This window comes from Argiope bruennichi, chromosome 11 (assembly GCF_947563725.1).
Source record: "Argiope bruennichi chromosome 11, qqArgBrue1.1, whole genome shotgun sequence".
Classification (NCBI taxonomy): Eukaryota; Metazoa; Arthropoda; class Arachnida; order Araneae; family Araneidae; genus Argiope; species Argiope bruennichi.
Genome location: NC_079161.1, coordinates 25,321,608 through 25,349,090, shown reverse-complemented (window position 1 = coordinate 25,349,090; position 27,483 = coordinate 25,321,608). Strand labels below are relative to the sequence as shown.

Here is a 27,483-nt window from a genome sequence, read left to right as displayed (position 1 = left end):
AAAAAAATTACTTTTTTGTTTTATTTGTTTGTCAGCAAGCACAAATAAAAAATACTACTGGTAATAATATTTAATGTGAAAAATATAAAATAGTGTATATACAATAATCATCTTTATATTACTGAAGAATCAATCAAATTGGTTACAAAATCAAAGATGCAAAATTAATTCATAAAGCAAAAAAGATAACTAAACTATAATAAAAATAAGGTTTAAAAGTAATGATAATATAAAATTTGTAACAGATGTGGAAGTTTATACTTACAGAAGAATCAAATAAAACAGGTTTCCACGAAGAAGCAAATATTTCTAAAATGCCATCACTCCATTGTTGACCCATGCGCATGGTTACCATCATTAGCAGGGCTATAGGCAACATGCCAAACAAATAAACAACCTGTGAAAAAATAAGGCTCATTAATAAAATTAAATAAAAATCATTATAAATATAAAATTTTATATAACAAAGTGGAATTTTAAGAATAAGAACTTAAAAAATCCTCACTCTTTGATGACTGTAGTGTAATAAATGAGAAAATTTCCCATTTTCCAAAAATATTATATAAAATTACCAAATCAATAAACAAAACAATTCTTTAGTTTTATTTAAATTTTAAATACTAAATGCAATTTCAAACTATAATAAAAAAAGTGAGATATCACTAAGCAGAATTTATTTTTGCAACTTTGACCAAACTCTTAAGTATTAAATCAAGATAATCAAACAGTCATTAATAAGATTTGAAGTTTTAATGACAAATTAAAATTGGTACATATTTACATATTACATATTTTTGTGTAAACTAATATGCCATTCATCTTTAATTAAAACAGTAAAAAAAATAAACCATTATATTTTTTTAATTGTTTTTTAACTGAAAGAATATTACAAGGTTGCTCTTTTAAATAATTGATGATTATAATCTTAAACGAAATCTACATCTCTCAATGTTAATTATTCAAAATTTCGCAGAAGAATGTTAAATCAATATCAAGTTTTTTTTTTCTTTTTTGAATAGTAAAATATCAGTAACCTAAATTCAAAGTACTAATGTTTCCTTAAATTTTCTTTCATACACAAATGCTTACTAAAATAATCCATTTCTTTTAAACCATATCTGCTTATTAAATACAATACAAGAATAAAAGACTAAATTTGAGCAAACTAAACAAAAATAAAAACTTTTTATAATGTAAAATATATTTATCTTGAAGATAAAAGAATACCTTACCTTACCAAAAGTCTTTGGTCCTCGACTTAGACAGACAAAAATGATAACCCACACTAAGCACAAATTAAAAGCAACTTCAAATTTCAGTTCTCCAATTTGAAATTCTCCAGGTTTTCTTCCGAGAATTCGCCCACTGTTGGAAAATTATCAATTAATTGTAACAAAGGTAAAAACTAAAAATCAGTGAAAAACTATGCTTCTAATAAATAGTACTAATTAAAATGTAATTAAAAATTAGAATTGTTCAAATAGTTCATTTCTTGTTTATAAAATTATTAGTTTAATTAAGAAAAAACTTTTTTAATTTAAAAATTTTAACTTATTAAATTTTCAATTAACAAAAAAAAATAATAATGAATAACAACTTACTGAAAATAAGATGGAACAGACCAACCATAAAAGTCTGCTGATGATGAGTTTAGAGCTCGAAGACAGGCTATAACAAATTACATCAAATTAATATTTGATTTTCATCAATATTTAGTCACATTATCAAATAATATAGAAGTTATTAATAAACATATTACACAGGGTTTAATAAGAAAAAAATATATTGTAAAAACTATGAAGGAATGGTAGAAAATTGTTACTGAATTTCAGTCAGTAATAAAAAGATTTTTTAATGAAATATTTTATTACCTAAAAAATATTCAGTACACACAAAAAAAATGCTTTTTTTAAGCCATAACAGTTAAATATATATATATATATTACTTTATTGTTTAAACTATTTCCCTTATGAACAAAAATTAAACTTCCAGTGCATAATTTGAACAAAAACAACAAACATTAACGTTTTTGGGACTATAATGTTGGTTTGTTTAATTTTTTAATAACCATTGGACACACAGATATTTTTATGCATTATATGAAACATTCTTTTTCTGTCTTCACTCACAAGAATTAAAATTTAACTTTTTGTATTAAAAATTCTTCTTCCATTTTTAAGTAGTTAGATACTCAATGAATATTTAAACTTTACTTATTTTTGTGCGATTGTCGTTTTACTATTTTTGTATGAACTGATAATACAAAGTGAACTAAATCTAAAACAGATAATCTAAATGTAAAACAGATAATAACAATTTTATACAGAAATACTTTCACTAATGATTGCAGACCTAACATTGTATTGTAACACCTAACTGGTATTATTAAAAAACAGGGAAGTCAGAAACAGATTTTTTTTTTTTTTAAATTTAGACTTTGTTAATATTTAAGGCTTTGAATTGAGAATCATTCTTCAACATTACACAAGCAAAGAAATAGACGCAGAGTTAAAAAAATCGTTAATAATTCAAAATAAATAATCTTACACAAAATAAAGTTTTAATTATTTACCTTATATTATATTATATATATATACAGAGAGAGATTTAATGTGGGGTGCTTTTACTTTCGATGCTTATTTCAAACATGTCAAACTGGATGAAATCAACTTTTAGTAATATATGCATCTAAGCTGTGCGTTGCTATATTTATTTCACTTCCTCATTTTAAATACAAAGATGTTATTTTTTAACTAATCAAAGAAACTTATAAATAAAAAAAAACTGGTGATAAAATACTTGATTTCTGACATGTAAAATAGTTTAGAACAAAGTTTCTGTTCTAATCATAACACTTGAATAGTTTCCACAAATATGTTGATGGCTATTATTTAGAGAAAAATTTAGAAAATATAATGGGGAAAACATGTTTGATAAAACAGATATGACAATGCTTAATACATAAAAAATTGTATACTGGTGCAATACAATATAAAACAGCAGTAAATTATTAAAAATAATCAAATAAACAAATGTGCTAGCATTAAATGCATTAAACTAAAAGACTAAATACAAAAGTGGATATAAAAAATTGTTCAATACCATTTCTTGCAAATGTGTGATGGCATCGCCCCCATTTGTATGAATCTTTTAGAGTGATGAAAGAATCTTTGAAGTAAATGAAGAGCCAAGACAGAGGTACAGCATTGTAAACTCCTAATAATACATAGAGATACAACATGGCAAAACCTAAACCTAAAATAAAAAATAATAACATTCAATTTTTATAATATTTAAAAAGATTATAGCAATCAATTTTTTTTAAAAAAATAAACTCATGATAAAAGATTTGTTTAAAAAAGTTTATCAAATTTTTAAACAATCAATTTGCCAAAAACCAATATTACTTTCATATAATTAAAAAATATTTTTTGAAAGTGTATTAAAAATATTAAGCATTATATTAAATACTAAACTGAAGTTGGACTGAGTTTTTGTTAAATTATTTGATGGGTGTGTATAAGTAAACAATGGAGTCTCCATTCAGTAAACTTATATTTAACAATTTTTTTTATCCAATTTTCAACAAATTTTAGGATTGAAAATCAATAACATGTTACTTATTATCCATTTTATGTAATTTAAAAAAAAAAAAAAAAAAAAAAAAAAAAACATTATGACTTTGCAACATTTTGCAATTTCTCATTTGTTGAAGCTATAACAAATTCAACTAAATTGGATGCAATGAAAAATAACAGAATATAAAATATAGAGCTGTATAATTTCTTTTGTATTGATGAAGGCATTGTGGTTGCAGAATATTCTTTAACCTATGTATACTCTAAAATATTAAGAAATCGAATAAAGATTCTACAGTAAGTGAAACAACAATTAAGAGATTATTAAGACATTTCACAAAAAGATATACCAACAGTACTTAATACAATAAGAAATCTTCAAAGAAAATGTTATAGATAAGCATTTTACAGATAATGTTTTTCAGTCTTTTATAAAAAAGCATTATAGCTAAAAAAAATTGTACTTTATAATTTACTCATACGAATCAGGATTACAGACTTCTTTGCAATTTAGGATATGTGCTAAAGATAACAAAATGGAAAGGCAAATTTCAGTTGTTTCTCCCCTTTTTGCATAATTTGTCAAATTTGTTGAACAAATTTTCTTTGTGATGAAATTTTTTAAGTGGAAAAATGATGTTCAGCTGAATTTCATTCTTTCAATATTTCTGAATCTGAACAATTGCCATTTTCACTATCTGAAATTCTTTCAATTTACAAAGAAATAGCCAGAAATAAAATTTTAATGCAATACATTTTCATTCTAAAACAACATACAAACTTGAACTGAAATAACAAAATCAGATTATTATTTAAACAGTACAAATAAACATATTTTGCCATGTTTACAAGCAAATAAATCCCACCTTGTAGCAAAAATAAATAAATAAAAAGAAGTCCGATTATAAATCCCTATAATAATAGCCTCTAATACTCTAAGTTAATTTTTCAAAGCAGTTATGCTAGTGGCATGGTTTAAAAAATTTACTAAGTATATTAATGCAGATAAAACGTTCTGAAATACAAACCTTTGAATGCAGGTGATATAAACCACATATCCAGCATTCCAGCTCCTAAGTATTGGCCAAGAGCCATTTGCATGTATAAAACTGGAATGCCAATGAGAAGTGATAAAAGTAGAAATTGAAAAATGAAACATCCTGGAAAAAAATGCAATAAAATTATCATTATAACGATAAAATTTACAAATACATATGAAATAATCAAATATTTATCTTATTCAAATAATTTTTATGTCAGGAGAGCTAATGAAGGAAATATATCTCAGATTTACCCAAAATTCAATGGAAGCACTCCTCAAAAACAACTGTCCTCCTCTTTCTCGAATATTCATTAAAATCATAGCACTATTCATTAAAATCATAGTGATCACAAAGCAACCTTGCACAGATAAAGAGCATTTAAAAAGTACCTACTGTTACATCATTTGAAAGATATTTATTTTAAAACTATTTAAAAAATAAAGTAAGAAAAATTCCTAGCTTTCTTGTTTCATTTTCATGCCTAATAAACCTACTCAGTCAAAATAAACTTTCAAATTAGCAAATTAATTGATGTACAAGGGCTTCCTTAAAACAAATAATCTGATAAATCTTGAACCGAGTTATTAGTATATTTAAAATAGGACATTACACATGAAATTATGTTTCATAATGTAATATAAATTATAAAATATATATATTACATCAGCAAAAAAAAAAAAAAAAAAAACTTTCATACAATGGCCTGATTCTGTTGTCTAAGTTTGATGCTCATTGACTAGAATGTATAGAAGCAGAACATTTTAAGCCTTTAAAGTCAATTACTGCTCATTTTGAAATAGTTTCAACTCAGGTGGAAGATCATTCCAATAAAGTTAATTTTTCATCACTATTTTATTACATGATACAAACTATTATTGTATTTTATAAACTGAGAGCTAGAGTGACATAAGTTACTACATTGTAAAAAAAAATTCAGAGCATTTTCTTCCTAGATTTTTTTAATATCATTAAACATGTTTACGACAAGTACTGTGGTTTAAAAGATTTCAGGAATTTTTAAAATGTATGTTTTTATTTAAATAATTTAAATCCTTTATAAACATTAAAATGTATTCTACTTTTTTGTTTATATATAAGGCACAGGGTTGCAACAATAAATTTCATGCCAAATAAGGGTACAAAGAACTTTCCTACTAAAAAAAAAGTTAAAAATAAATTTTAATAAAGTAAAGATTAATCTCTTTCTTATTTGATTTTTATTGTTAACTTTTTTATCCAATTTAAATTAGATGTTTGATGATTTCTTATTAGAAATAATCATATGATGTCATTTAAGATGCTTAAATAATTAGATTTTCAAACCTAAAATTAAATACAAGTTTAGTTTGCAAAAAGGAAGCAATTTAAATACCAGTAAATTCCTAATGCCCTTAAGTATCATGGTTCACATACTTTTTTTTTTGTTGTTGTTCATTTGAATCATGAAATCTTCAAACTTTTTAAATAATTTCCATATTAGAGATAGATCAATCCAGTTTTCTAGGAAAGACCTTTGTTTTTTTCTCATTTACATATATTACTTTATTTGACTGAAATATCAAACTTAATAAGTTTTGACTGAAATATCAAACATAATAATTCTGAAATATCAAACTTAATAAGCTTCCATGTTGGATTAGGTTTTTTTTTAAAACCAAAACTTAAGAAAAATATTAGTTTAACACTTTACTAGTCAAATATAATTAAAAAAAACTATTATTTAAGGGAAAGCAAAGATATAAGGCATTTTAAAGAAATGCAAATTTTAAAATCTTTACTATCTTTATGATAATTAAACAGAAAAAATATTAAATCTTAGTAATTGTAAATTTCACAAAAATTTGTCCATAAATTTTTGAAAAATCCAAAATGAACATGCATATTTTCTGACCTATTTAAGGAAAAAATTATACGTCATTTAGAATCATTCAGGAATTTTTAAATAAGATATATACAAAAAAAAAAATCAAAGTATTTGCATATATATTATAATAATACAAAGAATATTAGTCTAATTATGCTGTACTATTTATACATTATTTATCATTATCAATAATGAAAATAAAAATGTTTTTCATGTAGTTTGTACAACATTTTTTATAACTTTTAGTAAAATTTAAAGATTGTTCATTTTGAGCAGTAATTTATAAAAAAGTTAAGCAATTCTACAAAGTAGCTTTAAGATTCATATCATCATTAAAAATTTTAAAAATACTTAAAACGGTTTTGAAAATCGCAACATATAATATAACTAACAAGATATTTGAACATCACTCATATTGCAAGTTGAAATAGAATAAAAGTAAATTAAATAAAACTGGAAATAAAGAGATGGAATATTTCAAGAGCGCTATACAAAATAAAAGATACATCATTTCTCTGTATAAAGATATGAGCTTATACAAAAGTACATGCTTGTACCATTTTACAGAGAAATAAGAATAAAACGAAGCGTTAAAATATAAAAGTTATGTCAAATCTAAGTTGCTGTGTGTTATCTTTCAAGATTAATCACAGCTTTTTCAAGAGAAATGTTCTAAAAATATCTCAAAAATTGTGATGGCAAAAATAACAACAAAAGCTTAGAGACTTGCCGATTTAGCATAAAATCCTCATCCATTACATACTGATAGTTTGATAAAGTATTGAAATTGTTATTAAATATAAACACTATCTAGAATTTGTCATTGTAATAACCGATATGTGTCAGTGTCTTCCCAGTGATCTGGACGTCTCGGGTTTGGGCATGGTTGTTCTCCCCCCCCCTGTTCTATTTGTGAGATAACACCCCTGAAAAAGGGGTCGTGCAAGCCATTGTGTGAGTGTCATCTTCATATGAGCTAGAAGTCAGACTTCTGCCATTGGGTGCTCAGGGGTCTTTAGCCTCAGAAGCTATTTCACAAACTCGGCTTAAATCATTGACTTGCAGGCTTGTTCATGACAAGTGTATAAATAACGACATAATCAGTATGCAATATACCTCAAGAACATTATTTAATCTCTTTCTTCATAATGTGCTATGTTATTACACATATTTTGATAAAACTGCAGAATCCACACAGCTTGGTGTGATTTTCAAAATTTGCAACATGGCACACTCTTATGTCTTGTCTCCTTAAAATGGAATTGCAACTTCTCTAGAAACTATGCAAGAGTGAATTTGGCTATTAAAAAACACACCAAAAAATTAATCATGTAAGTAGCCATTTCTGTATTTTCACCTAAATTTCTGAGCAAATTTTAACTCTAATAATTGATTTCCAGCATCTTAAAATACTGTATTTCCTCAATAGTTTCATGGTATAAAATAATTATATATGAAATAAACATTTCAAAGTTTTTAATTAGACTATTAGTGCCTGAAGATTCATTTTATGCTAAACTGGTAAATATTCCACACCTTTGCAACTGATGTTTTTACTGTCTACTACCGTATGCAAGATAAAATTCTGACTTCATTTCTACAAATGTTGCAATCTATCTGAAATGATAGTATATGGCTACTTCTGACATGATAATTACAATAAAATATAGAAAAAACTTACCCTTAAAAATATACACAAGCATGGAGAACCTGCTCACATTGCAAACACCAATAACACAACTCAGACAAGCAAACACAGATGATGCCTTATGAGGCCACTTTGGCGGTCTCATCCTTTGAGATCCGCCATTGGTGGTTCTAGTCCTTGTGGCTCCCGAAGAGCTAGTTCTATGCCTCCTACCACCATCAACTGTAGTGTTAGAAACAGAAGAGTTTCTAGTTTGATTTGTAGCTGTGGTGACACTTTGTTCTGGGGATTCGTTGGCCACACTTTCATATGGAGGTGGGTCGACTCTTGGGGCAGCTGCAGGTGGGGTACGTACTGGCGCAGCTGGTGTTGCTGCAGCTGTCGCAGAAGTTTCCCCAGATGCATTGCTTGCCTGTGCAGCTTCGTGGGGGTTGCCCATCACAAGCTGCCAGGAATCAAGGGGTCGGTTGGATTGTGGAGCGACTGCACTTTCGAGTAATGGCCATACGTATCCTACATCCCAGCCCAACATACAGATAATAGGCTATGGCACAGTTCCTGGAAAAACAGAAATGAAGGCATCAAGATATGCAAAACACAAAAATATTAATCAAATTTTAAAGGTGTATTTCATTCTAAAATTTTCATTAAACACTATAAAGAAAACATTTTTTTTTTTCACTCTTTTAATACAACCTTAGCTGAATTTGGATTAAAATAAACAATTTATTGAAAGGAATTTAAATATATCTGAACTAACTTTTTTCCATGTAAAATCCATTTCAAATGAGATATTTTCAAGTCAATATATAAGCTTTCTTAAACTTCCTAGAAAAATTCTGGAAAACAGAAATAACTTCAACTTCTATTAAATAGTCAAATAATATCTTTCTAGTGCCAAAGTAAAACAATTTGAATCCCGACTGGTTGAAATGCGACACTAAAATTTTTCTTTAATCAAATATTACTTTTTTTTCTCATTTTTGGCTTTTACAAGCAGTGAATGAGGTATAGATAAAACATATTCTAAGAATATTTTAAATTTTTTAAAGAACTACAAGAAATATTTTTCATACATAAGCTATTTCTGGTAAAGTGGGATTGATGAATATAAGGCAATACAGTCATTCATGTATTTTACGAACACACGACTCTTCATTTTGTAACTGTCCAATTGGTTGATCACATCAAATGGTACCCAAAAGTAAACATAAAAAAAATTGTCTATGCAATTTCATTCTTCAGCACTATTGCCATTATAATATTTGAATTTTGTAGACTAAAATTCTGCTGGACAGAATCCATTCACCAACTGCTAGAGTGGTGAACAGAATGAAGAAAACAAAACTAAAATTTCATTTTTGTAACTTTCAGGGGGGAAAAAGGGAATTTTTTTAAAAACTGATTATTATTACTATTAAGGATATTTCATATACTTATTATTTGAAGTATAAGCATATTCATTAAAAAAATAGCAGTTGAAATTTTAATAAACTTTAATTTTCAGAGCAAAATGTTTTAGAGGTTTCAAAATGAAACAAAATCTCTTTAAAAAATTTTTCAATATTTGATTCTCAACAATTCTGTTTGAAGTTCTCAGAAAAGAATTAATTTAAAGGGCAATGTCACTGTATAAAAAATTACTAAGGAAATTGAATGTATTGATAATAAAGTTTCTTTCAGCATGTTGATAGTTCTGAAGAAATGAAATAGAACATCATAACAAATTAAAGATAATGTGCATTAAACACACACTCATTATAGTACAAAAGAAGCTACAACATCAAACAGCTATGTCAAGGAACATATTAATATTAATGTGCGAAAAACTATATAAAAGAAGAGTTCAGTATGTCTAAAAAGTACCAGTAATTAAATTGAAAGTTTATTCATAACAATAGCCATAATATTCTTCTCTGAGAAAAAGGCAGATTGAGAAGAAAAAAAAACCACACAGAAGTTCATCATAGCATTTACTTATTATGTATAAAAAGATTACAAATTTTCAATACAAGAGAAAATTATTTTCTGATCTACAATTCTAAATGAAAGGCTTTGATAAAGGATATAAAATAGTAGGAATCAACAGATCAAAAACAGGAATTTGAATATTTTTTTTATTATTTACATACAGAAAATTGAATAATAAGATGAATGTATAGTAAAATAATTCTTATAGATTATTTTTTTTCTGCATATAAAAACTATCATAGTACATAGCTTAAATAATACAACAGAATCTGTGAGAATCTTTCATCTCTTGCTTCACATTTTTAAACAGTTCTATTTTTGATTAATTTTATTGAAAATTAAAAATAAACATTCATAAAATAAATCTAAATTATTCAGTTTGCTTAAACAAGACTCCCTTAAAATTTTCTTTAAAATCAATACAACATTACTTAAATAATAAATAAGCATCTGCTGTAAGTTATTGTAACTAAAAATATAAATACCACAATATATGCTTTCTTTTTTAATAAGCAATTCAACAATCTTTATCTATCAATGTGAAATCTAACTGAAGTATTTTGACTTATGTTTCGCATTCAAATGGAACAAAATTGATAATTTAAGAATTCAGCTTTAAACTTTTTCAAGTAAAAATTCATTTTCCAATATTCTATTATATTACAAGCAATAAAGCCCATCATTTCCGTAAATACAAAACTTATTGCATATTAGTCACAGAGATGAAATATTTCCCATTGTAATTTTCAAATCAGGTATAAAAAATTAAAAAATATACTTATGAAATATACATTATCATCAATATAATGATTTTAATAATAAAATGATCAAATATTTAGATAGATTTATATATTTTTCAGTCACTGTAATCTAAACAATATTTCAAATTATGTCTATTAAGTCTAACAATAAAAATCCTTACGCCAAATTTCATTAATTATCAATTGAATTTTATTTGGTTCTTTCCTCGACGAGTGGCAAAATCAAATTTGCGTTTTCTCCAGACCTCCATAAAGGAACCAATTTCAAACTAGAAACCTAACGAATTTTTTCACCCTATTCCATCGCTCCAATACGAAACTATTTCATTTTTCGTTCCAAACAGAATTTCGGTTGCCAGTTTCAAATGATATTTATACTAATATCCAAAATGCTTTGTTGCAAAGAAAAAAATTTAATATTTTTCTAAAATATTCACCGCAAAGAAGTTCATTTCATGAGCAAAGAGAATCTATATTCAATCTATATTCGAACAGAATATTATTGATTGTTAATAATATTAGATGTTAATTTTAAAATTCCTGAACTATGATGTCATGTCAGCGAACAGAAGCCTAACACAGAATTGAAATTACAAACTTTAACGAAAAACTAATGGAGGTATGTTTTCCCTCTGGTTATAAATTAACTGAAATATGCATACAATGATCTAAAAGAAAAATAACAAGGTTCGAATAATAATTCCATTGTCTAACGTGAGTATGTGTAAGTACATAAATTGAGTTTTAAATATTGTAAAGCTATTTTTTCTTCTTGGAACAATACAACAAAGTTGATGTAAAACTTGCACTTCCTGGTTAATTGAGATGTATTCTAAGAATTCAGGAGACATGAGGCTTTGAACAATAGGTATTCTTTTATCAATCCAGAATTATTAAAAATTATGTAAGGTAACGGTAACTAAATCTGCAACGGAAGTTAAAAAATTTTATATCCCAAAATTAAAATACTTCCATTGCATTAATTCCATCAGAAATTCAAAAAAGTAAGAAAAGTTGAAGATTGTTTGCAAATTAATGTTAGAACAAGTGGGAAATATCGCGCTGCATTCTGAATTCAAAAACAAGAAATTCCATTTGATACCATTATAAATTTGTCTGGTGACTCTGCGCAGAATTCGTAATTAATAAAAATGCAGTTTTGAATGCAATACTATTTCTTGTATTGTTTTTCCATCTGACACTTCTATAAATTGCAATCATCTCTAATTCGAAAGTGCGTTCTCCAGCAATTAAAAGCATGCACGCGATCGTAACTCTCCGTCTCTTCAGTGCCAAAAAACACGCGTGTAAACAAACACGTCCTCATCAACCGCAAGGCTGCGCAAACGACCTTCCATAACAATGAATGACAATCCGAGTGGAACTTTTTTTTATTATTATTATTATTCTAAAGAAAATGCAGCAAACTCTTCTTTGCATGTTGGAAAGATCCCAAGAAGTCCTCGCGTGATGACTCGAGGTCTAGAAGGTCTTCGCGCATTTTTTCTGGAAACTTAGAGTCGAAAACGCGCGAAAAATACGACACCAATGATGATACGTACGGATAATCATATTCCATAAAAAAAAAATCCACGCGCTCTTCAACGTGACTGGCCGTTATTTCTGAGGAAATTACACGTGGATCTTCATGCGTTTTAAAGGCAGATTTGACATTAAAAAAAAAAAATCGTAATGTTTTTATTTACATGGGGAAACTTGTAGAAAATTCTACTAAATGATAAATTACCGACATTTCAATAGCAACCTTTAAGAGCAAATTTTCAATTTAATTGTTAATTTATACAGTCAGTCTATAAAAATATAAAATAATTTTGTAGCAATAATTCTCAATTTTTTTTATTTGGCTTTCAAATTTTAGTATCATCTTTAAACGAATATTGAATTTAGTGTAGTCAGAATAATTCTTTTTTTAACTATTTATAGGAATTTACCTTGTTTTGGAAATGTTCTACTTACTGATTCAACAAAAAACCAGCAGAATATTTGACGTGTTTGCTGATTATAAGTGAAAATTTTTGGAATAAATTGTAACATTTTTGAATATTTTAATTTACAGGTTTGGGAATCAGAAATTCGATGCACGAAAGTGTATAGAAGCAACGGTTAAAAGGTTAATGTTGCATTTTGAAATTGTTTGACGATTATTTTTGGTATATAATACAATGCATGCAATTGGTAATAAATTTCAAAAGGAACTAATTATAAAGAAAAAAAAAGAAACAGCAAAATACATTATAAAATTAAAATGGAAGAAAAACATATATGCGTTTATATAGTAAATTTAAAGTTCGTACTCATTTATCCCTCCCCCATATTTGCAAGCTACACAGACAGCATAACCGTTATGTTAAAGAATTGGGACATGAATATTTCCTTGATATTTATTCTCAAAATTTTGAGAAGAATAATTCGTTTGCCAAAACGAAACTATTCTTAATTCATGAAGATGAGAATGATTTTGGTTTCAAGAATTTTTTTTATTCATTATTTATTAAACGAACAAATTAGTGAAAGAAAGAAACAGTTAAAAATATAAAATGAATTACTGTTGTACTGTCAAAGCACTAAATTTTTAATAACGCTAACTAACCGAGAATTTCTGTGTTTTTTTAATCAACTAATGATCTATGCAAAAAAATTTTATTACTTCGATAATAAAAAATTATATTAAGATATTACCAACTTAAACCATTGTTTAAGTCGGTAGTTACTTTCAAAAAAGAAATGGTAATTCGCATATTTCTTGTTAAAGACTTTATTACGTCAACTAGATTATTTTTATATTCAAAATAGCGTACTAAAACGATACACGCTGATGGAACTTAAATTTGAAATCATAAAAAAACTTTAATAAGCTGTTATTTATTTTTTTAGTGGAAAAATTATAAAAGGAATATAAAATTTAGCTAAAACAGATGCAACTGCAAACAAAATATTTTTATGCAAGTTTTATTATACAGTGATAAAATACTTAAATGCGTATTATGATTTCAACTACACGAATATTTTCGTCTATGGCTACATTTAAAAATACCTGATTAATATTCAACTGGTATTCGAAGCATATATTAAATCAACGAAAAACTGTCTATTAAATGAAGGAAAGAAAACTCCATTCAATTCAAAATTGTGGTCATTTTCTATTGTTAAATATAACAGAAATTAAATATCAGCTTTTTTTCCGAAATTTGTAGATTTAAAATTTGAAAATAATTGTCTGATCAAAAATTATACGGCTTACTTTATAAAAATAATTATTTATCGCCTGAAAATATTCATCAAAAATTATCGTTTGTTACCTAATTCATTATATTATTTCCGAAATCTATATTTTAAAAAAGAATCTTTAAAATTATCGTTTGCTATAACTCGCTTAAGTTCAGAAAATACTGTTTAAAATCTAATCCGATATTTAATCTTCTTTTTAAAATGTTTTCAAAAAAGAAGTATTCATTGAAGTGATATAAACATTTCCTAGATAACTACTATCTGTCTAATGATTTCCTGAGCTGCTTGAACTCTGAACTAAATAACAGCAATATTTTACGTGACAAACATTCGAATATTACAGGAAATATCTCCCGACACAGGAATTTTAAGAAAAATAGTATTCGAAACAAGTACCAGAAAATGACATGCCCTGCTTATTTTACTACTTCAGCAGAAAAAAGACATAAGCCACTCAACAGTAAAAGGTATTGAACTATGAACTTCTATTCATTCTGATCTACATCATAATGCTGAAGTTCATTGCTATTAAATTTTACGCATCAAAATCTTAGAACTAATGAATTAAACGGTTAGATTATTCGGTATTTGGAATTTACGCAAAGTACTCTCGCGTTATGAAAAGACGTCGACCTTGGCATAAAAATAAACAGAAGAAAAATTCTAAACGCTTGAATACGATTCAGTATTTTCGGGAAAATGTTTTGAGTAATCTGAGAATATGTTTATGCTAACAGTACTTGAAGAAATCTAACGCAGATGTTGAAATACAAAAAAAAAAATGAATAAAATTAAAGAGATAAAACAAAGAGCTCTTTAACGGTTGAAAGATAACATCAGGTATTTTCCTTATCTCTTAATTTCTAAAAGCACGTAAATGCGTTTTGAATAGTCTTCTACGAATAAGTACAGAAAGAAATATTTTAAAGGAATGTTTTACGTTTCCTTCCTTCTTTTTTCACGTATAAAAAATTGCTTTATGTAAATAAACGATTAATAAAGATTCAGAAAATTAGATAATTTCTGTGTAATAAATAAATTCTATATGTGATACACAGTAAAAATGTGTTGTGTTTGTAAATTAATGCATTTGATTAATAGGCCATATCAAAAAATACCTAAATAATTAAAACATTATCGATTTTACATGTTTCTGATAATATAAACCGACAAACAGTCAATCTCTAGTTGGATTTAGCTCAACATTTGATAAGTGTCTAGAATATATAAATTTTGTGCATCGAATTTTATCTGTCTAGTTCTCCATCGTTTTGTAATCCTCGTGTTAACTTATATTCGAACAGTCGGACAGACGAACTTCCTCAGAACGGATTTTGCTCAAATTTAATAGAAATCTGCAAATTTAGCGTAAAGATCACATGCTGAATTTCAAGTATTTTTCAGTTATCTTTGTCACAGACAGACGGACATTTTCCAAAAATGTTTTTATCGAACTCTAAAGTTCTAAAACGAAAAAATTCGGCAAAATCTCGAGTTCGAATTTTTTGACGATTACTATACTTTCTCTATATCCATATACGAATTGTGTTCTTATTTAAGGAAGTTCAGTCCTTGTTCGTGTCATACTAAAGCGTCAGCCGAGTTTGATTTTGGAATTCATCAAACACGCTGACGGGAACACACGCACACACACAGCGGCTAATACGCAATGTGATTACAAGCAACTATTACAACAGCGAGTTCAGCTGTATTGATACCATCAAATGAGGCATTCTAACTGCGATGATAGTTTATTTTATATTCTCGTTAATATATTTATAACCACATATATAAGACGAAATTCTTTTACGTAAGCATTTGTCATCCAGGCAAACTTACATTTAAAAAAATATAGCCCAGTTTTATGTCATTTTATAACAAAAATAGGATGAAACGTGAGCTCTGATGTAGAACATTTGAAGAATTTCATCATAAACATTCATCATGTGACGTCAAATGACGCAATGGAGTCATCTATTGTGTTACATTTATTAATCGTGGAAGAAAATAAAAGAGTATTAAGAAGAATGGATGGCTGATTTCCAGGTAGGCAGTTGATTGAGAAAGTGAGGGGTGGGGGACAAGCAGGTCAATTTAAAATGACCTAATTAGCATTACCGCTATAGAAATTTTTAAGCAAGCAAATTCTGTGAATTGCAAATTATCAGAATAATTTAAACGATTTGTCAAGTATAATTGGTCATGTTCCTATCTGTTTCATTAAGTTCACCAAGTGGATATAATGCAGTTAGTAATCTTAATAAATAAAATGATATACCTTAATTTAATTTAAATCTGAATTGATTTTCTAATTTTTTTAATCTTAAATTAACCCGTGTTAACTTCATTCTAAAATTTTCTATTATTTCCTGATAAAAATCCCACTTTTTTATTTAATCATTGCCAACACGTGCTCTAAAAATTTTTTTTTCTTTATTTTCTCACGCCACAAACGAAAGAATAAAAGTCCCTGGTGCCTCCATAGTTATTTCAAAGATACCCAATTTTCCCTATCCTAAGTCGATAAGTATCAAATAAATAAATCCCTATCGGAATAAAATCACGAAAGGGAAAATTTCTGTCATTTTCGCTCTTGTCCAAATTAATATTGTGTACGATTGTGGATATCGGGCATTCTGGAAAATTCATAAATAAATTTTTTTGAAAAAAATAGAGAGATAAAGTTGCAAAAATTTAAAATATATTTAAATAAATTATTAACACGTTGATTAATTTAGAATACCAGGAAATACGAAACTAAATCAATTTAATGTAAATTTCATAATGTACACGGTTTAAGCCAGCAAAAATAGCTAAATCAGACAGTCAAGATGGTGGTTGTTACTTTAGCGATTTGGTCTTTTCTTTGGGATTTATTATAAATGATTATTTAAAACCGTTTGTATTAACGTTTCTCTTACTTAAAATAAATTTCTTTACTATTTGAAAAAGTTCCAAATTTGAACACTCCATTAGCTGATATATGCGTCAAAAAAGTAATCTATACTAATACGTTGTTTTAGCTGCTTATTGTAATGCTCAATAAGTAATCACAGAGGCATAATCACAAAGAAGTTACTCCCACCTTGCCAAAACATCCGGTGTAAACTGAAGAGACAAGATATTGGGGGCGAGTCTTAATTCCACGGTACAATTCCTCTTATAGAAGTAATTCGTTTCCACGAAATTATACGCACTAAAAAAGCGAGAACTACGTCATTAAATAAGTCGTTTTTCATCCACATACTCGTGACGCACCTTGGTATGTGTAAAGGAGGAAGCGAATATAATTTTCTATAAAGTAAACTTATGCTAACATAATCCATATTAAGCCCATCGAACCATTTTAATTTTGGAATCCATTGAAGCTCTTGCAAGCTGAACTTAATTAATTTAACAAGAATTAGATTAATCAGATCACTTAATTAGATTAATCAGATTTAAAGTTATTTGGGTTCAACCATATAAAATTATTTCGTCAAGGCGCCAACATATCGATGAAATCGAATATCACGATCCAAAATACGAAGGACATATAAATAAACTCGGTGCTTAACGTGTTAAGCTGTTTTAAGAACAATCCTGCTTAATTACAATTTATTTACGACGCAAATCAGCAAAGTCATAGTCAAATGAAGCAGACGACATTTGATAGCATGCGCAACAAACAAATAACAGTTTTAAGTTACAGTCACGGTCAGATTGAATAAGTCATGTGATGACTCACAAACCCATTAATCACGAGCTCTAAATGTCAATGAAAACATAAGTTGGGTGTATAGCGAAATCTACCGAGTGTGTCATGATGTGCGGTTAAATGGCCTTGAATTCGTCCTTAATATACTTAAAAGTGTCTCGTATATATTTGAAGAACATTTAGATACAAGCAGTTTTCTCTGACTAACAAGTCGGTAATTTGGAATTGACTGAGTCGAATTATATTTATAGGAACTATTTAGAAGCTAACGTTCTAAATCTTTATCGTGCAATGAAATTAATAAAAGCAGTATTTATACTATATTATATATATATATATATATATATATATATATATATATATATATATATATATATTTAGCAAGTACGTTGCCAGTCATAGAAACAGATTATTTAGGGATTTTGAAGCTCTAGATAGAGCGCGTTATGAGGATTCTTTTCTTCATTCAGCTGGTCAATTTAAATTAAAAATATGTTGAAATTTGTAACTAATGGAAATGTTAAAAGTTAATTTTTTTTTATTTTAGTAATTTTATGAATATTTTGTTACTTTTACTAAGGCACTTTCGACAACCAGCAGTTCGTACAACAGATTTAATATCGTAATGTAACGTTAATTTCCTAATCTCGGCCATCTTAGATAAATGACATCGCTTCAAAGCATTTCAAAATTTTATTTCAAATTATACTTGCGCTTCAAATAGATTCTTTTCATTAATTAACTAAACACGTAAAATGCGGAAACTAATTGGCGAAATTGGTTCAGTTATTGAATATAAAAGATGCATCAAGACTTTTATTATGCGATACTTTTTCGGAAATGAAAGGAGAAAGGTAAAGGGCTATTAATGACATGTCTACTGTTCATGAGCTTTCATATGAAATAAAAATAATCGAAATCGGTACAATAGTTGGGGACAGGGACTGCCATTTTTTCCCACAGAGAATGTGCAGTAAAATAGTATTTTTAATATTTCGCTCAAAATGGAGTATGAGAGGCAGATGACCATTGATGACATATAGTGGCGGATTTCTGACTAGACAGTTGAGGCATACTCAGGCCGCTGGGCTAAGAGAGGTAGGTTGCGAACTGTTCAACTATAAAGATATTACTAGCCTGGTTACCAAATAATTAAATAAAGAAAAAATAATTTTATGAATTATAAAATATAAGTATTAACATTTCTGTCAGAATCAACCAATTACTTATTTTTTAATTTATTTCAATATTTTATCAATTCTAAATTTTAGTTTAAATAATATTTGGGTGCCGCGTAATTTATTAAAACAAAAAAACTAGCTTAAAATAAATCTTTTAATAAAAAAATGCGTTGAAACATTAAACAAAATCAGGCAGTTTAATTGAAATACTGGCTTTACAATTTGCACTACCATAGGCCACAAAATGTCTAATTTTAAACCAGCCTTCTCATCGAATCACAAAAGCCCCCACTAATTTTTTACCAAGATGTCTTGTATGCATTGTGGCAAAAAGTCATCCAAGAGAAAAAATTCAAAAGTCCTAGTTCTGAAGAACATGCAAATTAACTTCTGCATTCACAAGACTTTGAAAGGGAAAAAGCTGAAATTTTTTTTTCAATAACTGCCCTAATTTCCGGCATTTTCAATAGTTTTTTTTTAGAATCCAAATTCAACAAATTAAATTCAAGGATTTCACGAAAGCCTCAGTTAAACGATTTGCAAACTTTGTTTCAGCCTTTTTTCCGTCAGCTCAAAACGGAAAAAGAGCACTTCCTAAACAAATAAACAAATCCAGCTGGAAAACCAGAAGGCCGCAGGTCATGTCTACTCAACTCGGCTCGACTTCAACTTCGTGAACGAATGCCGCCAAATCGCTCCGAGGTCGTATCTAAACTTATCCTAATCCTTATTTCCTCATTTCTATTTCACATAACGGCTTCCCGCAATTATAAAATATATGATAAAACCACATTTGGATTTTTTTCATTCCAGTTTTTATCGCATTAATTATTATTCTGTACCTTCCAAGGAACAGCCGAGGCCTTCGGGTTCGAGCTTACTGCTAGTTTCATCAACGGATTGTTTAATCTATGATAATCAGCTTATAATTCGAATAGCATAGGAACTTGCATTACGCGAAATGAAACGGGTTTGTTTTTATTTTGGTTCATTGAGGGTCTGCGAATCCGAATCACGTCGATAAGGCGAGTTAAGACGGAAATAACAGCATAGGAAGTTGCTTCAGATTAATTGGACCACTTTTTTCTTTCTTTATTTAATGGCAAAAATTGGTCCTTGAAAACAAACAGCAAGCATAAAGCGTCAGTGATTTATAATAGCGGTTGTAAAAAGCCTTGTTTTAATTGAACCAAGTTGAAGAAATACATTAAAACCAGTGGGAGTGGTCACACAAAACTTTCGGTATACTCCCTAATGAAGATGTTATCCCGGTGAACGCCTTGCTTGGCACAGGCGTACAATAGTTATAAAATATTACTCTTTGGCATGAATACAGTATTTTTACTGAATCTATCGTATCATACTTGGCGATTAATAATATCCAAAAATGATACTTGGCGTATTATATGATACTTGGCGATTAATAATATCCAAAAATGATGCTTGGCGTATTGTATCATACTTGGTGATTAATAATATTCAAAAATGATACTTGGCGTATTAGGTGATACTTGGCGTATTGTATGATACTTGGCGATTAATAATATCTAAAAATGATACTTGGCGATTAATAATATCTAAAAATGATACTTGGCGATTAATAATATCTAAAAATGATACTTGGCGATTAACAATATCCAAAAATCGAAACTAACGTTAAACAGATTATTATTATTATTAAGGAGGATATCAATATATCAGAGGGAGTGGTCTCTGAAAAACTTTCTCCCAGACTTTATCATTTTACTGCATCTATCGTGTGATCCTTGGCGAGTTATTTGGCGATTAATCCCCGGCGTGTCGCCAAAAGTATTCAAAAATCGAATTTGTGATTCAGACATGTTTTTCTCAACGGATTGAACCAAAATCTCGCTACAGAACTATAATAATAGTCACAAAATCCATACGAAATTTGATATATTTAAGTTATTGCGTTTTGAGTTATAGGTTTACATACTTCTGAAAGTACAGACCGACAGACGGTCAACCCTTAGTTGCATTTCGCTCAAGATTTGCAAAGGCGTCTATACTACAGATGTTAAATCTGTCTACTGAATTTTATGTATCTAGCCCTCTTCGTTTTGTAGTTATCGCGTTAATTTATATTTGAACAGCCGGACAGACGGACTTCATCTTAATAGGTTTTATTCAAAATCTGATAGAAATCTCCAATTTTGGCTTTAAACCTGTATATCAAATTTCAACCGTATAGCTCAAAATATTTTTAAGTTATCTTTGTCACAGACAGATGGACGGACATTTTCCAAAAATGCGTTTTTCGAACTCGGGTGGTCTAAAACGAGGGGCTTCGTCAGAATCTCGTGTTCGGATTTTTTGACATAGAAACTATAATTCATTTAAGTATTTTATGTATATTTTAAAATAATATTTCTCCATCCCCCTCCCCGGCCCATTAGACTTCAAATAAATCAAATTTTCGTAAAAATTTGGACTTGCGAGTTTTTGAAATTTAATCGACGATTTTTAGTCATCAAAATTTCGAACTGGAGAATTTGACAAATTCCACGTTTTATACTCCCAGAGTCGGGAAAAACACGCTTTTATTTTCTCATATACGTAGTATAAAGAAAGTATAGTAATCGTCAAAAAATTCGATCTGGAGATATAGTTAAATCTCAGTGTTTTAGACCTCCCTGTGTTCCAAAAACACACTTTTGGAATAAGTCCGTCTGTGACAAAGATAACTCAAAAACGCTTTGATCTAGAAGACGAATGAAAGTTGGTACACGGTCTTTATACCAATATTTGATAGTAAAACGACGTAGGGAATATTACACTGAGGCTCATTATATATCTGAAGTTTGTCACTATAGTACCACTTACATTTAACTGAATAACTTTAACCTTGAATTTGTGAGAGCATTACTTAATTTAACCCTTCTACAATTCGGCTCCCTCCCCCCCCCCTAAAAGCATGGATATGTGAAAGCATTTCTTGTGCAAAATGGAATTTCCTAGTTGAAGGACAAATCGATAAAAATACTCCCTCATTTTCCTATTTGCGAAGGATGTCTGTTTGATATTTTAATTACGACGCCTATCACAACCGGTTGTGTAAGCCACGATGAAGCATTTCCACCCGAAATTCTCGTTTGGCTCTCTTAATTAAGTGGCGTTGGCTCTCGTTTTTTAATTGCGACATTCTCGGGTTTGTTGAGAGCGTATTTCTATTTTCTTATATATGCAGAGAAAACATTGTAATCGTCAGGAATTTATCGCAGAGATTTTGAGAAATCTCCGTGTTTTAGACTTTCTCGAGTCTCTTTCAGACAGACTTCCTCTGAGAGGATTTTGTTCAAAATGTGGCAGAAATCTACAAACTGATCTCAAAAGTGCAATGATTTAAATATATTAAATTTAGTACGTGATTTTGTGATTACAAGTGTAGTTTTATGTTCAAATTTTTATTTCAATCGGATGGGAAGAACGCATCTGAAACACCATTTCAATTTTTAAATACTTTTGACTGCATGCCAGGGATTAATCGCCAAGCTCCTTGCCAAGGGTCACAAGATAGATTCAATAATAATGCTGAATTCACGTCAAAGATTAATATTTCGTAACTATTGTACGCCAATGCCATGCAGAGCGTCACTGAGATAATAAAGTATGCGAGAAAACTTTAGAGAGACCACTCCGATGGTTCATAGCGGTTCTTCATACCCACTTCGTAGTGCTGTTTATAAGTCCGAATTATTGCACTGACACACACGCGAATATACAGACCGACAGACAACCATCCTGATGACAAATGTGATCAAAAATGATGTAATCTACAATTTCGGTCAGAAAAATTGTATATCAAATTTTGTCCATTAAAGTCCATTTACTCTTTCGTATACGCAATAAACAAATAGTAGTTTAGTTTAGTTATATTATATTAACGTCCCGTTTTAAAGCAATACTAGGACGGACCGCATAATTCTGAACCGCGGTCAGATGACGAGGGCAACACCTGAGCGGGCACCCCTCTCTCCAAATTTCCGCATCACACCAGCGGGAGGACAGTTGACCCTGACGGATTTAAAGTGTACCAGACCCGTTTACACGACGGGTCTTCAGTGGAACAAGGTCTCGAACCTGGAACCTTCCGTGCGAGGATAAGACAATATACAAAGAGAAGCTATTGTAAACGTCGGAAAATTAAGTCGAACTCATGATTTTCGACGAATCTCCACATTTTAGACCTCAAAGTCCGGAAAACACATTTTTTGGAATTATATATCTGTGAGTAAAATAATAGAAGAACTGTTTGAGCTAGTAGGGTGAAATTTGGTATATGACTTTAATACCATATTTGTATATTTTCATCAAATTTTGAACGAAATTCATTCAAATTAAGTTGGAATACAATTTACCGTGATAAAAAAAAAATGAAATCCAAAAAGTCGCCAATTGGCGCATACTAATAGCATTTTCGCAACTACTGTTCGCCAGTAACATATGATTAATAACAATCAAATAGAGATTTTCTTTATTATGAAACACATAACTCTCTTGTATAGGACTCTGAAAATAAATATCTGAGCACTATTAATATTGATGGCCTTGCCCAACGTCTACATGGGAAGGGGAGGGAATAATACCTTTATAAGAAAATATGCGAGAAAGTTTAGACAAGACCACTCTTCTTGGTTTAGTTTAGTGTTCATATTGTTCATATATGGACTTGGTTCACAGATCTAATATTTTATGGATGAAACCATTTTATAACTTATATATGCTTAGCCTTTTGTATTTTTTTGGTACTTACGTATTAACGCCACTGCAGCTACAGATTTGGCGACTTTTAAATGCCACCAATCACTTTCAAAATTCAACGTCACCGCAGCTACAGATTTGGCGGTTTTTAAATGTTGTGCGAGAACAACAGAATTGCTCTTTATTGGCGCATTAGCGCAAAAAACGCCAAATCTATAGCTGCGGTGGCGTTAATACGTAAGTACCTTTTTTTTTTTTTTTTTTTTTTTTTAATTCATGGTTCACATACGCGAGTTTAGGCAAACAGACGTTCAGTTCAATTTTTTTTTATATTGCTGTTGTTGTTCGTTTGTTTGTTTTTTCATTTTTTTTTTTTTTAAATTTTACAAACATCTACAGTTTTGGCGAGATTTTTCTTTATTCGCTTAGATTGAGCCGTTTTGAGTTATCGTATTTATTAGAAAGCCAAGCAGGCAAACATAATTCCAAAAGCGGTTTTTCATTTTTCTCCCCAAATGAGCGTGTGTGGGGGTAGCTGTGTGTGGGGGGGGGTAGATGTGTGTGTGGTTTATTCATAATATTCGAGATAGTTCAAATTTAAAATACCATTATAAGAATTAAGATAGTATTTCATATATAAAATTCTCAATAGCTTAGCAAAAAAAAAAAAAAAAAAAAGAATAAACAGTGCTTAGTAACCGATTCCATTCCCAATATATCCGAATAACATAAAAGTCTTTCTCGAGCAAATCGAGACAAAATGACATTCTGCGGGAAAAAGGTCACGATATGTTAAAATGTATCCATTTATTCATGCTTTTTATATCAAGAGAAACATGTGATCCGGGCTCAAAGAATGTAATTTGAATTGCATATATTCTATAAAAGATTTCACGTTGCGGAGATCCCAACAAATTTCAAACACAGAAGCAGGTGTGCCTACAGAGCGAGCGATACACGTGGTAAGAAGTCACGGTTCGGAAAACCACCTGTCCTTTACTAGAGAAACAAAAGCGCGCAAGGACAACGCTCTTATATAATTATCTGAAAATATTAATTGTTTTTGACTTTAGGATAAGCGAGTATTTGAATGAAATTTTGATTTTATTATCATCAATAATATGCAATTAAAGAGGAGTGGGTAGTTTTTCACAGTTAACTGTTTTGCCTGAATGCCATACGTACATCGATTTATCGATTGTAAGCAAACAATAAACCATTCATGATGATTATAATTCAATGTTAAAATTACTTCGAATACATAGATAGGTCAAGTATTCAATGGATTTCCATTTGAATCAAAATAAGAAAATATTCCCAAAATAGAAGGTGTCATCTTATTAGATAGTAAAGAAAATGAAACTGTTAAGGGGTTAAATGGTAAACAAAATAGTATAAGTTATTTTTGTCTGTTTCTGATATGAAAATTCTCAGCGCGTTTGCGCATGTGCCAATTTGTTTGGATTTCATAAAGACAGAGATGAGTTTAGTTCAGTTTAGTTATATTAACGATTTCTTTTGAAACAAAACTAGTGCTTTTTGGAGATGGATATTATAATTTTGAATCGTTGTCAAATGATGACAATAATATTGTTACGAATTTTCTGCGACGTGCTTAGAGTAAATTCAATAAGCAGAATCCTTTTAAAAAAAATAAATAAAGCTATTTATTTAACGAAGACTACAAGAATAACACTGCGCATTCAATAGCTCAGTCACCAGCCTACAGCTTGCTTGCTGTCTAAGGCTCCAATACCACTCCTAATCTTTCGTGCTTGTTTTTATATGCTCTCTGCCGGAAGTGACGTCACTAACAGGAAGTTATGTCATATTAGAAAAATCCAGAACCTTGGAGAGAATTCAAGAAATCAGGATCCCTCTAGAAAATTCTCTCTGTCGCCAAGGTTTCCAACTTCCGTCGCCAAACTTGGCGAAATGTCGCCAAATCTGGCGACAAAAATTAGTTGCCTAATACATCGCCAATGAGCCAATATCTCGCCAATTTGGCGACTTGCTATTGAAATACAATGGGATACATATAACATTCATTATCATAAGACAAATTACACCAATTTACAGAATTCGTAACAATATTTAACCGGCTTAATCCTCACCAAACCTCCATGCCACACCAATGAGAGGATATTTGGCCCCAGGCAATTTAATGCCTATTGACAACGCCTGGGTGACAGTTTTTCAATGAAATCAGGTTTCGAATCTACAACCTTCCACACAAAAAAACGTGCTGCGGTCTCCTAAATCCTGTTATATAACTGCGGTCTCCTACCTCAATTCTGTCATATAATTTAGGAAATGAAGAGAAAAGAAAAGAGCCAAGTGACAAAGATGGCTGTGAAAACATGCGGATGATGAGCGACGATTGATTTAACCTTTTAATCGGCAAATGATGAAAAGTTGTAGTAAAAATTGTTTTGATTGCACATACTAAATAAGATACATATAATGTATTAACGTGTTCTTAGAAATTTATTTCTCTTAATTAATTAACTTCAAGAATTTTTTTTTTTTAATTTAACTATTACCGGAAATCTGCGTATGGAAATGCCATGTTTAAAATACCTGTGTAAAATCTTTGGAGGTGTAGATCTCCCATAAGAGCCAATGAAAACTGATGTTGCTTTCCGAGCAACCATGCCAAATAAAGGGTTAACGTTGGAGCAAGGTTGAAAACAATTTATATTAGCTTACTAAAAATTAAAAACTAAACTTAAATAAATGAGGTACGAAGAGAAATATTACAAAAAAAAAGAGTGGAATTTAAAACACGCACCTAAAAGAGCGTTTAGATATTTTGCTTACTTATTTTCTATTTTTAATATTATTCACAATTCAATATCAGAATCATTATGGAAGCTAATAATCGATTTTTTTCTTCAAGTTCACTATCAAAATATATTCTCTCACATTAAAATCAATCGAATAATTGCCATGTACAAAAAACGTTAAATACGTTATTATTATCATAAAAGAAAAAAGAACAATATTTTAGGACCCTAGTGAACTAGGAAATGGATTTATATTTTAAAAAAATTACAAACTCAATTCCTACAGATATAAAAGCTAGCAAAATCCACAACATACGATATTTCAATTTTACTTTGCGAGGGGGGGGGAGCGACTTAGCGGTTACTTACTCAAAAATAAAGAAAAATGCATTGACCTTGTCTTTGCTGTTACATAATTTAATTTTCGTTATAACACATTTTATTTCATTTGTATTTAAATTTGCGTCAGACATCATAAGAAACAAGGCATCTATTGTATTTATTTTCAATCAATCAACACTTTAAATATCGAATAACGTAAAAATAAAAAGGATAAGTTTTAATTGGCATCTTTTGCAGATACATATCTGTTACTTGTCTAATGATGTAAGAAGAAAATTTACATTTTTAAATTCATATTTTTGTGACCCAAGTCTAGTTGATAAAATCTTTTTTCCAGAACTTTTTAATAACAGTATTAATTAAAATGCTTTTACAGGTATTAAATATCTTTTAAGCTTTAAAATAAGAGTGAAATTAAGCCTTTCAAATAACGAATAAAATTACTTTCCAAATAAACTAAGGGCAAATTGAACAAGGTCAATACAAAATGTTTCAAAAAAATGTAAATAAATTTATTTAATAAAAAATAGCAATTTCAAAAGAAAAAACAATGATTGTAGAATAAATTTTAAATGGGTTTTTTTTTCTATTGTATTTTGCACGGGAGAAAATATCAGCATCCAAATTATGATAAAGTAAA

General features: G+C 29.2%; 1 protein-coding gene across 4 annotated transcripts in view; it reads right to left on the bottom strand.

The window, feature by feature from the left end:
• The window catches only part of LOC129957203 (sodium-dependent transporter bedraggled-like), a 196,193-nt gene that overhangs the window by 13,055 nt on the left and 155,655 nt on the right, over positions 1-27,483 (bottom strand). For 3 of the 4 annotated variants that reach the window (XM_056069419.1, XM_056069417.1, XM_056069416.1), the window contains 6 exons: positions 8,168-8,692; positions 4,608-4,739; positions 3,104-3,256; positions 1,602-1,668; positions 1,233-1,365; positions 266-397 (listed from right to left, as the gene is read on the bottom strand). In XM_056069419.1, coding sequence (XP_055925394.1) covers positions 266-397; positions 1,233-1,365; positions 1,602-1,668; positions 3,104-3,256; positions 4,608-4,739; positions 8,168-8,666 — 1,116 coding nt within the window. In that variant the 5' untranslated portion in view covers positions 8,667-8,692. Of the gene's footprint in view, positions 1-265; positions 398-1,232; positions 1,366-1,601; positions 1,669-3,103; positions 3,257-4,607; positions 4,740-8,167; positions 8,693-11,027; positions 11,180-27,483 lie in introns of those variants that run through there. The other variant, XM_056069420.1, reaches the window with a different exon arrangement.